The sequence below is a fragment of the Canis lupus genome, chromosome 13 (assembly GCF_048164855.1).
Source record: "Canis lupus baileyi chromosome 13, mCanLup2.hap1, whole genome shotgun sequence".
Lineage (NCBI taxonomy): Eukaryota > Metazoa > Chordata > Mammalia > Carnivora > Canidae > Canis > Canis lupus.
In genome coordinates, this window is record NC_132850.1 from 41,933,008 (window position 1) to 41,945,538 (window position 12,531).

A 12,531-nucleotide genomic window follows, 5' to 3' on the forward strand; every position below is an offset into this window, starting at 1 on the left:
CATATGTGAAAGAAAAGAAAGTTTAGGAGAAAAAAATACAACACCTGCAAACTTAAAGGCAGATCGTGAATTCTGGTAGCCAGGGTTCGGATTTCTCTGTCAGATAAGACACCAGATTGGTCTGTGTCCACTTCATCAAAAACTTGAGATATATTCAGTGGCTGAATGGCACTCATGAGATAATAAAAATATGAAAAGGCAAACTGCATATCCTCAGAATGGCGCACTTTGTGAAATGATGTCTTGTCAAATTCTTCAGGGAACCTGAGAAAACATAACATAGAGTGAGCCCTGGATATTTATAATATATATAGACATTAATCTACGTTCAAATATATTCCAACATTTGTGGGGTCAGAATCCTTTTCTTTTCCTCTTATTCAGCCAATACCTTCAGTTTTATCAGTTGTCAAGTGTTAGAGCCATACATCTGGCACAGTAAAGATGCCCATTTTAAGCAGACCTGGCTCTGAGCATGTGCAAGCAACTGAAACAACAAGCGGGACTTACATATCTTGAAGTTCTTGCATAACTATCCGGTCAATCATGTGAGGCATGTGTGCAGGGACTTTCCGAGATGTGAATCCAAACTTGCTATTCAGAATTTTATTTACATATCGGAGGGAATCTGCAAATGTATCTTTCAGTTGCCTTCCAGTGTGTTTGCCATCGGTGTTGTATGCCAACTGCGTCTTCAGTGACTCTTCCTCCTAAAAAGAGAATTCCACGAACACAGCATTGCATTTAGTGCACAAGAGTATTTTGTTAACGAGAGATAAAGGTACTATTTTATGTAATGAGCCACTAACTGTGGCAAATGAAATAGCACTAACTGGTCACTTTAAGGATCCTAAGAGCAGGACTAAACTGTATTTCAGTCAAAGTATCACCAACATTGGCTTGTGAATGACTGCAGTGTGATGGAGGTCTATTTATAGGGTATTCTTCAAGGGCTAGTCACCGACCATGAGATTTCATAGCCAATTCAATGCAATATTTAGAACATTTATTTAAAAATACATTTGGTAGAGGGGTGCCTAGGTGGCTCAGTTGGTTGAGCATCTGACTCTTGATCTTGGCTCAGGTCTTGATCTCAGGGTTGTGAGATCAGGCCCCACATTGGGTGGAGCCTACTAACTAACTAGCTAACTAAAATAGCACTTTCAATATCCGTTATTTCTACTGGTGACATCAAATCAGTAAGCACTTGAGTTCTGAACAGAAGGACAAAAAAAGGATTATTTTACCATAATAGTGTTAATGTTATAAAATGTAAAGAACCCTGTCAAAACCAGTAAGAGCTAAAACTGAGTGAATGGGCAAAGAATAATAGCAAAATATATAAACACACTTTACAAAGATGAGATATTTTTGCTTCTCAATGTGGTAAAAAATATATATACAGATTGATACTCATTACTGTTGGTTAGCCTGTGGAGAAACAAGCACTCTTATACACTGTGGAGTATGAAGGGTACAACATTCTAGAAGGACACAGTTAAATTTAACTGTAATCTAGCAATTCTACCTACAGAAGTAAAAACTTCCTCAAGAGTAAGCTATGCATAAAAGAATATTTATCACAACACTATTTGTAACTGCAAAACAAATACAGCTATTAAAAAACAATGACACTAGCGTGGGCTTGCTCATGTTCTACTAGATCAAGAGGCAGAGCAATGAGTATAGTGTAATTTCACTGTTACAAAACAAATATTATATAGTTCATATGTTCACATATCTATATAAAAATACTGGAAAAATACCCACCAAACTATTCATAGTGATTATTTCAAGTAGGAAGATGAAGAAAGGATGAAGATCTTTCCCTTTTATATTGTTTATGTTTTGGGTTGCTTGCAATGGTTACTATTAACCTAAAACACTTTTGCAATTTAAAATAAGTAATGAAAGGGGGGGAAGTGAGGAAATCATCACAGGCAAGAACTCTATAGTCCGTCACTTAGCAATTAGTAAACAACTACTGTGTTGGTGATAAGATACTTTCAGAAGACAGTGAGATAAATACGTTCCCCTCTTTGGCCTCCTTTCTCTCAGCCTGACACCTCCTCATGGCTGTGCTCTATTCCTGATCCAGCCGAGACCACAGGTTTGTCCTGGTCTGTCAATTCCTACACACTCTGCACAGGTCAGCTCACAGGGCACTTCCTCGTGGATGCCTTCCCCAGTACCTCTAGGAAAAGGTAAGGAGCTGTCCCTTGGGACTCCTTGCCCATAGCTCAAGAGACACCTATCATGTTGCTACAATTATTCACCCACAGTCCTCCAGGCTTGCCCTTTGAGGCTCCATGAGCTGCCTTCCCCTGCAGCAAGCCCTGTGACAGCACTTGGCAGATGTACAGATGACACCGCAGCACCAAGGAGACCGTGGTACCAGAGGGTGAGCACTTAAACCTTGAGGCCTGGCTCCACTGGAAGCTAATGAATTTATTTGCACCTTGGGTTTTTTTTTCATCAGTAAAATTGGAAAAATCATCAGATCTGACTCACACAACAGACATAAAAGCTTTCTTTGAAGTCACAACATGCCAAGTGAAGACAAGATTCCACCCCTGTCCTACCACTTACTCGAGGCATGCTCCTAGTTAACACCCTTACTCATTCGTACTAAGGCTACTTCTTAACTGTGACATGGGATCATGATAGCAGGTAACCTCATACGATATTTTTTTTGTATAGTATTTTTATTGTTAGGGGTATTAGGACAATAAAACCATGGAAGAAAAAGCATTTAGTCTAATGGTTGGCACAGAAAGTCATGAATAAATTGTACCTATTACTACATAATTATCACTTACAAAATTATTTACTTTTCCTGAGCATGGAAAGGAAAAAAGCTGGATGTGACTTACAACTTACATCAAGAAGATCTTGGAAATACTTCTTTTTCTCCCACGGCAGAAAGCCCAGGTAACTGTCTGTGTAGTGCTGCAGCTTTCTTCCAGGTAGTACTTCATTAACATCTATGTAATTGTTTGCATTCTCCTCCATTTTGTTTTTCTCTTGTTCTTTCCCTGTGCTTTGCTTCTCCTTTGTCATCTGGCTTTCTGGTGGAACGATGTGAGACAACAGTTTTTCTTTTGAAACACTTCCAGCTCTTACATGTGGGGTCAGAATTTCAGATCTAGATTTTCCTTCGATTTCTAACTCTGGGGGTAGATTGCGACTCTGGTAGTGGCTGTTCACTTTCATGGGGACTGCTGGAAAAGTTGACCTCTGTAATCTTTCAGATGTTTCCAAGCTGTTCGGCAAGGTGTCTTTGTGAACCTGTTTTCCTAGTGGGGCCTCTACACTGTCATTTCTTTCATCCATTATTATAGGTTGATTTATTTTTATTTCAGCATCTGGTGAGGTCCTTAGAAATGATCTCAGCAAGGCTGACTTGGACAGGTTGTATCCTTTCACAGTGATGTCTCCATGTTCTAGTTGCAAATCCAAGTTACGAAGACTCAACTGGGCCTCTTTGGGAAGGAGTGAAATATTTACCAGGGGAATTTTCACCTCCACTTGGAATCTTCCTGTCGTGTTAACATCATGCCTCTTGAACTTTGGAAAGCGTTTTTCTTCAGGAACATCCTCAAATAGGATTTCCGCCTCTGGAAGAAGTGATGTAGGGCTAACCAAATTTTGGTAAGACTTTTGGGTTGTAGAATTCACTTTGGGTTCCTCTCTTGTGTCAACCTCTACTGTTATCTGGATTTTGAATTCTTCATCATTTGTATTTTGAAACGTGAGATTAAAATGTATTGTGGTTGCATTCATCCCACTGTGCATTATAAGGTGGATGGTCTTCCACTTATTGGCAATAGAAGCATGTCGAATTATTGGATTGTCACTGTAGGCACCTTCAATTCCTCGTTTGGCTATTTCTGCAAAGCTGAAATAAGGCAGGCATTCACCTTTTGGAATAACATAGTGAGTCTGGTTTGGGAGAAGAGTTACTTTATACAATTCATGAAAATGATCTAGAGGAAAAAAACACAAACATGACTTTAAAAACGAGGCTTTTTCTCATCCTTTTTCTTTAATTCTTAGGGTTTAAGTTTTCACTTTCTAAGAATGACTTTAGAATAATCAACCATTCTAACACAAGAGCGGCTGGTACGGGGTTCATTTTATTATCTGAAGCAATCACTATTAACAGGGAATGCTGAGTCTAACTCACTACAGAGATATGGCAGGTTCCACTGATCAACTTTCATCTTTGTGTCCATTTGAAAAACTACAACCTTCTGCCAAAATGACTCCCATCAACAAGATCCAGCATTCAAACTATTCCTTTATTAGTGGTCTCTTCTTATTGTTTCTGGCTTAAACCTTTACCATATATTTTCAACGAAGGTACATCTGCTTAGTACAAAGTAAGTCCGAGTGAAGCAGTAACAGGAAAAGATGCAGCTCTAGTGTCTACTGATCTTTGTGAACGGTCCGTATCCTCTCTTACTTTTCACTTACAACTTGTTTGGATGCAAGGTTGGGTGAGGGACTCAGAATAATTAAGCCACACCAACCTCCCTCTACTTGTCGAGGACTTTGATCCCCTTAGTCTAAGCATCTTTTCACAGTGATAAACATACCTTGTCCACAGTCGCCAGCATCAAATCCACAGGACAAGACATTGCAAGCCTGGTCACAGAATTTATCCGCAAGCCAGGAATTTGCGCATCCTTGATTACAGTAAGAGACACTATTTAGTCCTCCACCAAACTGCCAGGGCTGTCCAATTCCAATGCTGCCGGTCCCCCCACCTCCTGCAGCATAGCGATTACCACCACCGTTACCTGCAGAAGGAGGAGAAAACAGAATCTTGCTGTGCTTATCATCTTGAAAAAAGGATAGTCCTCTTTTCTCAATAATGCTATCAGGATTGAGTCCTGCATGTCAGTCAGAGAAGGTTCACCCCAGTCTTTAGCAGAAGACTACACGTACCTTAGGAAGAGAGCAAAGGGAACATCACTTGCCAGAGGCTGGGCACGGGCTGACCAGGCCTTGGCACTTATTAGCTGCACAACCCTAAATACAGACCTGCCCACAGGGGGTGCGTGGAAGGGTGCGTGTGGAGGGCAGGGAAGCAGGAGGAGATTATTCTGAAGGCTGTCAGCAGTGCCACACATCTTAACGTGGGCTGCCAACCTCATCACCAAGTGTTCACCTGAGGTCTCCAGACTGCATGGATCTTCTTAGCAGGTCTCTGTTTTCAACTGTGGCTGCTCACATTTTTCATGAGTGTATTAGACAGAACACAACCTAAAGTTTGGTTTCTTCTAATCCTCAGCACTGTTTCACATCTGTCTCTGTATATGGAATATGAGGACAACAGTGTCTGTGCACACCCTCTCTTCCCTGGGTAACTAAGAAACTCAGGTGGATAATGGATGCTGTATAAATGCAAATACTTTATAAGCTGAAAGGCAATCGGTAAATGTAAAAACATGCTATTATCAACAAATGCAGATATAACCGTGTAAGAGAGAGATAAGATCTCTATTTCTCCATAGTTGCTAGCTGACAGCAAGCTGCTGCTGAAAGTCACCAGCTGTGAGCTCCTTAAAGAACCAGTTAGAGTGAGTCTGGCTCTTCAGTTTCCATAATTAAAGATAATCTTGATTTTCATATTTTGAATAATAGAAGGCATTTTCAACTTCAGGTCCGGCCTGGGAATATGCCCTCAACAAGGGAGAATATGAAAAACCTGAGCTACACGGGGATACTAGTCATTACTCCATAATCTGCAGATTACTCTATATGTTGTTTGCATACATGAAGAATGCTTAAGTCACTATACATATTCGGTGATGATTAAGAATGAAAAACAGTCTGTAAACATGAACATATTACACACAAGCACAGCCTTACCAGAGCAGTCTCCGCCATCCCAATCACAGGCGGAATTATTACAAGCCTTGTCACAATAGCCGTCTTTGACCCAGGAACCCGGGCAGCCCTCAGCACAGTTTGGCACAGGCCATGTCAAATAAACCTAATGACAAAGCCACAGAGAAAATAAAATGGACGCTTTTTAATGTCAAATTAGGATTCCTTTAAAAAAGAAGAAAAGAAAGAAAAGAAAAGAAAAGAAAAGAGAAAGAAAAGAAAGAAAAAAGAGAAAAAGAAAGGAAAGGAAAGGAAAGGAAAGGAAAGGAAAGGAAAGGAAAGGAAAGGAAAGGAAAGGAAAGGAAAGGAAAGGAAAAAGGAAAGGAAGGAAAGGAAAGGAAAGGAAAGGAAAGGAAAGGAAAGGAAAGGAAAGGAAAGGAAAGGAAAGGAGGAAAGGAAAGGAAAAAGGAAAGGAAGAAAGGAAAGAAAGAAAGAAGCAATTGAGCCTCCAGAAAAGGTCACGATTCTCCCTGGGCTGACAGTCTGCATCCATGTGGCCTACTTCACACTGAGCATGTGGGCACCTGCAGTAGTTTACAAAGTCCTGCTCTGTTGATGATTTGTTACTGAGCACATTTACTCAGGACTCAACTCACACATTTGTTTATTACAACCTGGTCTTATTATCTATCCTGAAATAAAACAGCAACACGTCAGACTTAAAGGTGAGGACAAAAGCATGACACAGCAGGTAGCAAGTATACTACACATGTCATCGCTTTTCTGTGATAACTGTCATGAATTCCTGAATGTATTTACCCGTGAACTTGCATCAAGGCTGAGAAGGCAGCAGATGAACTCTCAATATCCTTATCCCTGTGATAGATTACTAGCACAGTGTTCTGAGTCGTGAACCCGCCTGCTTTCAAAATGAGTGATGTGGTGTGTGGTTACTTTTTAATTAAATCCATTTTTAAAAAAATGCACTCCATGCCTCTGCATGCTCCCATCTCTTTGGAATGTCTGTCTTCATCTACTTAACTCTTACCTGTTCTTCAGAGTTCACTTCAGTTCATAGGGAAACCTCTCTAGCCCTATCTGATTTCACCCTCCTAGGCCCCCAGGCCTTCCCTCCCAGGGCACATCTGCCAGCACAACGTCACCATCCCTGGTCACTGATTTTGTGCGTCTGCCCTGACAGGACACAGCTCCACGTGGTAGCACTTCAGACACAGAGGAGGCGAACAAACACAGAAAAGAGAGAGTGGGCACACTGGGGCGGCAGGAATGGCAACGGGAAAGCAGCTCTGTGCAATTAGCATTTCCAGGTGCACAGGTGTGTAACATAAAAGTTCCTGGTGTAAGTCTCCAGCCCTTCCCCGACTCCTCCCAACAGCCACAGGGATGTTCTAGTTTCCCCGCTAAGCAGACAGGAAACGCACATCAAGTCACTGCCCAGGATGATCCTCAACTGCTGGCTCCTCGTCTGTGCTCATAACCGCTCTCCGTCATGCCTCCCAAAGCCAGAGTGAGATCGCTGCCTGAGGCAAATTTCATCCATGTCTGTAAGCAGAAAATTGACCTAACTCTGTTTTTTTGTTTTTGTTTAAATTTTACTTAAATTCAGTTATTAACATAAAATGTATTATTGGTTTCAGAGCGAGAGGTCAGTTGAGCTAACTTTTTTTTTTCGGTCTATATTGGCAATTTTGCCAAATGTTCTAACCATGATTTTGTATTTCATGGTGAAGGAGAAAATTTAGAAGCTGGGTTCTGGGTGTCTGACACTATAGGGAAGCAAAGAACTATCAGGGAGTTTTTTTCTCCCACATTGTTAACACTCCTAAGCTTAGCGCTCAAAAATTATTATTTGACCAAATAACTTGACCAAAACTATGTATGTTAGTATGCATACTGATTTCCTGATCTGTTTATAATTTCTAAGTGACTTTGAAGCTAGGCATCCTTTCTTCTTAGGCACTCACCTTCTGACCTTTGGAGTGACTATAAAAATCATCTGGCCACACATCCTTCCCAAACATGACATCATCATTCAGATAAATAAACTTCTGGGACAGCCCTTCAATGCGATGAATATGACTTTCAATGGCAGGTGAACTAAAGGTAGGCAAGTGGCTCAAATTTCGAAAAACATCCTTTTAAACAACAACAAAGGCAAGAGAGAAACAAAGTGCAGGAGAATTATTTCATTTTGGTTTTGGTTTTTGGAAGGAAGGAATGGAGAAGGGTAGAAGAATTGAAGGGGATGGAGGTGGGGAGGGTGAGGAAGACGGGAATGAAGTGAGGGGTGGGTGAAGGACAGACAAGGAAACCAAGCCCTGTGATACATGGAAAGTCATGGACCTGGTGTGTGACTATCGTCACGCGGGGATTATCAAGGTTCAGCCAAGATGGAATCTGCCCGTTGGTGACAATGAAAATATTCCGAACCCAGGGAGCATGCCTCTCGATGGATCGCAGTGAATATCTCAGTTCTTCGTTATCTTCAAAGCGGCTGGCAGAAACATCTTCGTCCTGCTTAGACTGAGAGGAACATTACACACGTGAGGATGTAAAACACACACCAAGTAAATCATGCTCTTCCTTCCTCCTGGCTGTCCCCCACCCACACGATCTGCTCTCAGAGTGCTCTGGCCAACTTCCGAAGACCAAGTCCTACATCCAAACATTACAAAAAATTCAATACTCGGTATCTTTAAAATGACATAAATACCCAACATTTCTGTTGTGCCTTTTTAAAGAGAAGGTTCTTGGATCTGATTCTAGGTCATGTCAGTTAATCAATGGCAATGACTGGAAAATTAGAAAAGTTCCAGTCAACTCCACTCTCTGTAAGTTCTCTTCCTCCTCCTCATGTAATGACTTATAAATATTCAACAATGTAGACCCCCAATCCAGGCTTAGAAAGAATGAACACGGGGATCCCTGGGTGGCTCAGCGGTTTAGCGCCTGCCTTTGGCCCAGGGCGTGATCCTGGAGTCCCGGGATCGAGTCCCACATTGGGCTCCCTGCATGGAGCCTGCTTCTCCCTCCTCCTGTGTCTCTGCCTCTCTCTCTCTCTCTGTCTATGATAAATAAATTAAATAAATAAATAAATAAATAAATAAATAAATAAATAAATATTAAAAAAAAAAAAAAGAAAGAAAGAAAGAAAGAATGCACCCTTACCTGACTGATGGCACTCAGGTCCCATAATAAATATGCAGGACTTAGAGTCAGTTCTTTTCCATCAATGGTCATGTTCTTCTTAGTCTGCTTGTTCAGTTCTTGGAACTCTTTGGGGTTATTCAGTTTTAGAAGGGCTACACTGGCCTCTGAGTACAGCTGTAACTGTAAATAACACAAGGGTTATGTGTTGAAAGATGGAGCCTCAAAGAGGAGACACCTCTAAGTTCCCAGTGTGACCTTTCATCTCTGAATGTATATAGTGTATAGTCTATAGACTATGAACTAGCAAGCCTACAATCACCAAAAGAAGACGTGACAGGCCAGACATTTTCCCAGATGAATGTTAGAGACCAGGGGGTCGTGGAGTTGTGGCAGATAGGTCATCTCCAGCCCCATCCAAAAGCTGCAGCTGTTACTCACAAGTACCAACAGGTGCAGCCAGATCCCCAAATATTCTGTGAAGTCTCCCCATTTTCAGTGCTGGCTCAGGTGTTTTCATTTGTCCTGCTTTCAAACAAAACACAAGTGGTCACCAACTGTGACCTTTGTTCTAGAATATCACCAGTCTGCTCATGGGGAAACCCTGCAGTGTAACTTTGCTGGGATTGGTAGGCAACAAGCCTGCTCGCAGGGACTCCAAAGAACTTTTGTGCCCCCCCCACCACCACTCCTACCCCAACACCCCCCCTTCCCCCGCCTGACTAAGAGGAACATTTTTGGACAGGGCTGCCTCAAGGACTTCCACAGGAAAAGCACCTTTTGAGGCAAAGCCTTCAAAGAAATCATCAGTCTCAGATGAGCACAAACATCAACATGCTTCCACCATCAGCAGAGTCTACACTGCCCTTGATCTGGTTCGTGTTCTAACTCTGTATCATTCAATTTCCTATGAAAAGAGGATTTCAGTGCTTAAAAAGGTGGGAGAGATGATTGAAAACTACTCATCTAGGACAATGAAACCCTTCGGCTGAACTGACTCTCCTAACAAGGCCAGTTTCTTAATTTATAAGACAGAGCAAATGCAAATTATTATGGGCTCATTCTGAGCTCTCATATATGCTACAGGACTATATTTAGCTCATCTTTCGTAGTTTCCTGTGTTTATCTATGCCCAAGATGAGAGATTCAAGTCAGAATTGCATTTATATCTGTCCCCTTCTTACCACAAAGTGCATGTGGACGTGTGGGGTGCTCAGGTGTGGATTGTCTTCCTGCCTCATTACCCTCTCCCCCTGACTGTGCCTGGCATATACCAAGTACCCACTGAGGATCAGCTCTCACTGCTGTCGCCACCCTGCTTCGGAACTAGGGAGGCAGGTGGGGAGGCAGGGCAGACACGCTTTCCTCTGGCTAGTCTCGCTGCCTGCCCTGGCCTCCCCTGCTCCCTCCTTCCCTTAGTGGCCTCCACAGCACCCCCAAGAGCTCCCTGAAATCTAAAAATCACTAAATGTTTATGAATGTAGTATTTGGATACCCTAATTTAACTTAAATTTTATGGGGCAAATACCTTTATATCTTAATCTCTTCTATCCAAATTGCTTTTCATCTGCAAAACTTTTGAAATTTAATAGACATTTTCCTGACTCGAGAACTGAAAAGTCAAGAGCTTAAGGGAATATTTATATGTTGGAGAAGCTTTCCTGCCACCATCATCCACCAAGTTGAGCGTGGTGACAAGGGGGGGGGGGGGGGGGGACACGACACGTATGTCCTGCTAGCCACCAGGTGGCACCCTCACCCTGCACACCACAGTTTCTGGTGCCTAGAGACAGTGGGAAGGAGAAGGGGGGTACTAAGCGCCCAGGGCAAGAGCTCTTACTTGGGCAGCTGCCAGCAACTGCTTCCATATGTAGCTTCCCACATGGAATTATAAGCCTCCCTGGATTCTTTAAATTATAAGTTTCTCAAAGAGAGAGCAACTCATACACCCACCCACTGCAGGCCTACAGCAGACCTGCACCATGACTGAGAAATAAAGGTTTGCTCTTTTTCGGTCAGAGATTTCGGGTGTTTGTTACTAGAGCATCATCTAGGGTGACGGACTGGGACAGCCATACGCGGTAGCACAGGGTGAGGGAAAACACATGCCAATGAACACAACTGAAGACCGACTCATTCCAGTAATTTAGTAACTCAAGAGTTTTCTAAAACTTACATCAGTTTAATCTACTGAAGTGTCTATTGTAGGAATAAAACCAACACAAAGGGTACCATACTTTAAAAGAGCAGGTGCTTGAGATGGTTTCAGGGGAATCGCGAAAGGGCACACGAAAACAGTTATTATGATAATTTACTGTTACCGCGAACGTGCCCTCAACAGAGGTCTCAGGCCACCACGTTCAGGCAGGACAGGAAGGTGCTCCCATCCCCCAGTGCTGTCCTTCCTGCCAGAACAGACGACCTGATCAGCCTCTTTCTCTCTCTGAAGATGTCCCCATGTCTTGGATCCACAGACCTTCCTGCCTCAGGATCCCCACCTGGAAGGCTGTATGACTCCCCCTGATAGCTCACCTTATATAAGCTTATGCCGTGACCTGAATGCTTCACATGTGCACAATACTGCCTCCAAATGTGATTCTGTGTAGCTGGAGGACAAGCTACTGCTCTGCTCTTGCGCACACACAGCAACCAGTAGTATTCAATTAAACCAAATGTGAGAATGGGCTTGAGAGCTTTGGGGAGATTTTTCCATGTGCTCTAACATATAGTTAAAGAAGAAGTGAGCAAAAACAAAAATCAAAAAACAAATGAAAATGTCTGAAAATACAGAATGATTTCGAGTGAGCTGTAAATAAAGACCAATAAATACATCATATGATTTCCCAAAAGGTGAATTCTGTGTCCATCACAAACAAAAATTCTACAGATAAATGAAATGGTTATTAAGCAGCTCAAACCAGAAAGCTTTCAATAGAAGACTTTGATTTGTAAGACTATAGTCCACAGAAACGTTTTGATGAATTCAAATCTATTATTTTGCAAATGAAACTATTTTCAACCCCTACTTCCCCTCCTGGGCACTGAGGGGATTCTGGTTTTGCCCTAAACAGAATGATAAATGCAAAGTTTAGTATATATATGATCTTAGTACTAAAACCCAAAATGACTTCCTAAAATAATCACAGTGCGCAGACATCCACCTTCATGTTCCAGGACACAAGACATGGTGGCTGTTGAGTTACAGTGCCAGGCCCCAGGGTAATCACCAGAGGTACACGGCAGCGTCTGTGCTGGGCTGCCTGCGCTGGGCAGGGCATCCAGGACAGAACTGAGCACCGAGTGCCTTGGAGCCACAGGCCAAGGACAAGGCCTCTTGGAGGACCCTGTGGCAGGGTGGGGTGGGGAGGGTGGGGGGAGAGGGCAAAACAGTCCTGCCCGTTCAGGTCCTGAAGTCCAGCGTCCAACGGACCTTCCCTTCCATGTACACCAAAGCACCTCTAACATAATACCCGAACTGATCTCTGGGCTTCCTTCCCCAAAACCCTGCTTCTCCCACTGAGGCTCTGA

General features: G+C 42.6%; 2 protein-coding genes across 29 annotated transcripts in view; one reads left to right on the top strand and one right to left on the bottom strand.

Annotated features, from left to right (window-relative positions):
• The window catches only part of LOC140602975 (uncharacterized), a 35,752-nt gene extending 29,674 nt beyond the window's left edge, over nucleotides 1-6,078 (top strand). For 6 of the 24 annotated variants that reach the window (XM_072773339.1, XM_072773334.1, XM_072773338.1 and 3 more), the window contains 2 exons: nucleotides 2,059-2,204; nucleotides 2,283-2,816. In XM_072773339.1, coding sequence (XP_072629440.1) covers nucleotides 2,059-2,204; nucleotides 2,283-2,413 — 277 coding nt within the window. In that variant the 3' untranslated portion in view covers nucleotides 2,414-2,816. Of the gene's footprint in view, nucleotides 1-2,058; nucleotides 2,205-2,282; nucleotides 2,821-2,841 lie in introns of those variants that run through there. The other 18 variants (XR_012005991.1, XR_012005988.1, XR_012005989.1 and 15 more) reach the window with 9 other exon arrangements.
• The window catches only part of GNPTAB (N-acetylglucosamine-1-phosphate transferase subunits alpha and beta), a 71,397-nt gene that overhangs the window by 17,739 nt on the left and 41,127 nt on the right, over nucleotides 1-12,531 (bottom strand). For 4 of the 5 annotated variants that reach the window (XM_072773307.1, XM_072773306.1, XM_072773309.1 and 1 more), the window contains 8 exons: nucleotides 9,025-9,186; nucleotides 8,200-8,379; nucleotides 7,821-7,991; nucleotides 5,878-6,001; nucleotides 4,599-4,802; nucleotides 2,881-3,986; nucleotides 511-710; nucleotides 45-264 (listed from right to left, as the gene is read on the bottom strand). In XM_072773307.1, the coding sequence (XP_072629408.1) occupies nucleotides 45-264; nucleotides 511-710; nucleotides 2,881-3,986; nucleotides 4,599-4,802; nucleotides 5,878-6,001; nucleotides 7,821-7,991; nucleotides 8,200-8,379; nucleotides 9,025-9,186 (2,367 nt within the window). The remainder of the gene's footprint in view (nucleotides 1-44; nucleotides 265-510; nucleotides 711-2,880; nucleotides 3,987-4,598; nucleotides 4,803-5,877; nucleotides 6,002-7,820; nucleotides 7,992-8,199; nucleotides 8,380-9,024; nucleotides 9,187-12,531) is intronic. The other variant, XM_072773310.1, reaches the window with a different exon arrangement.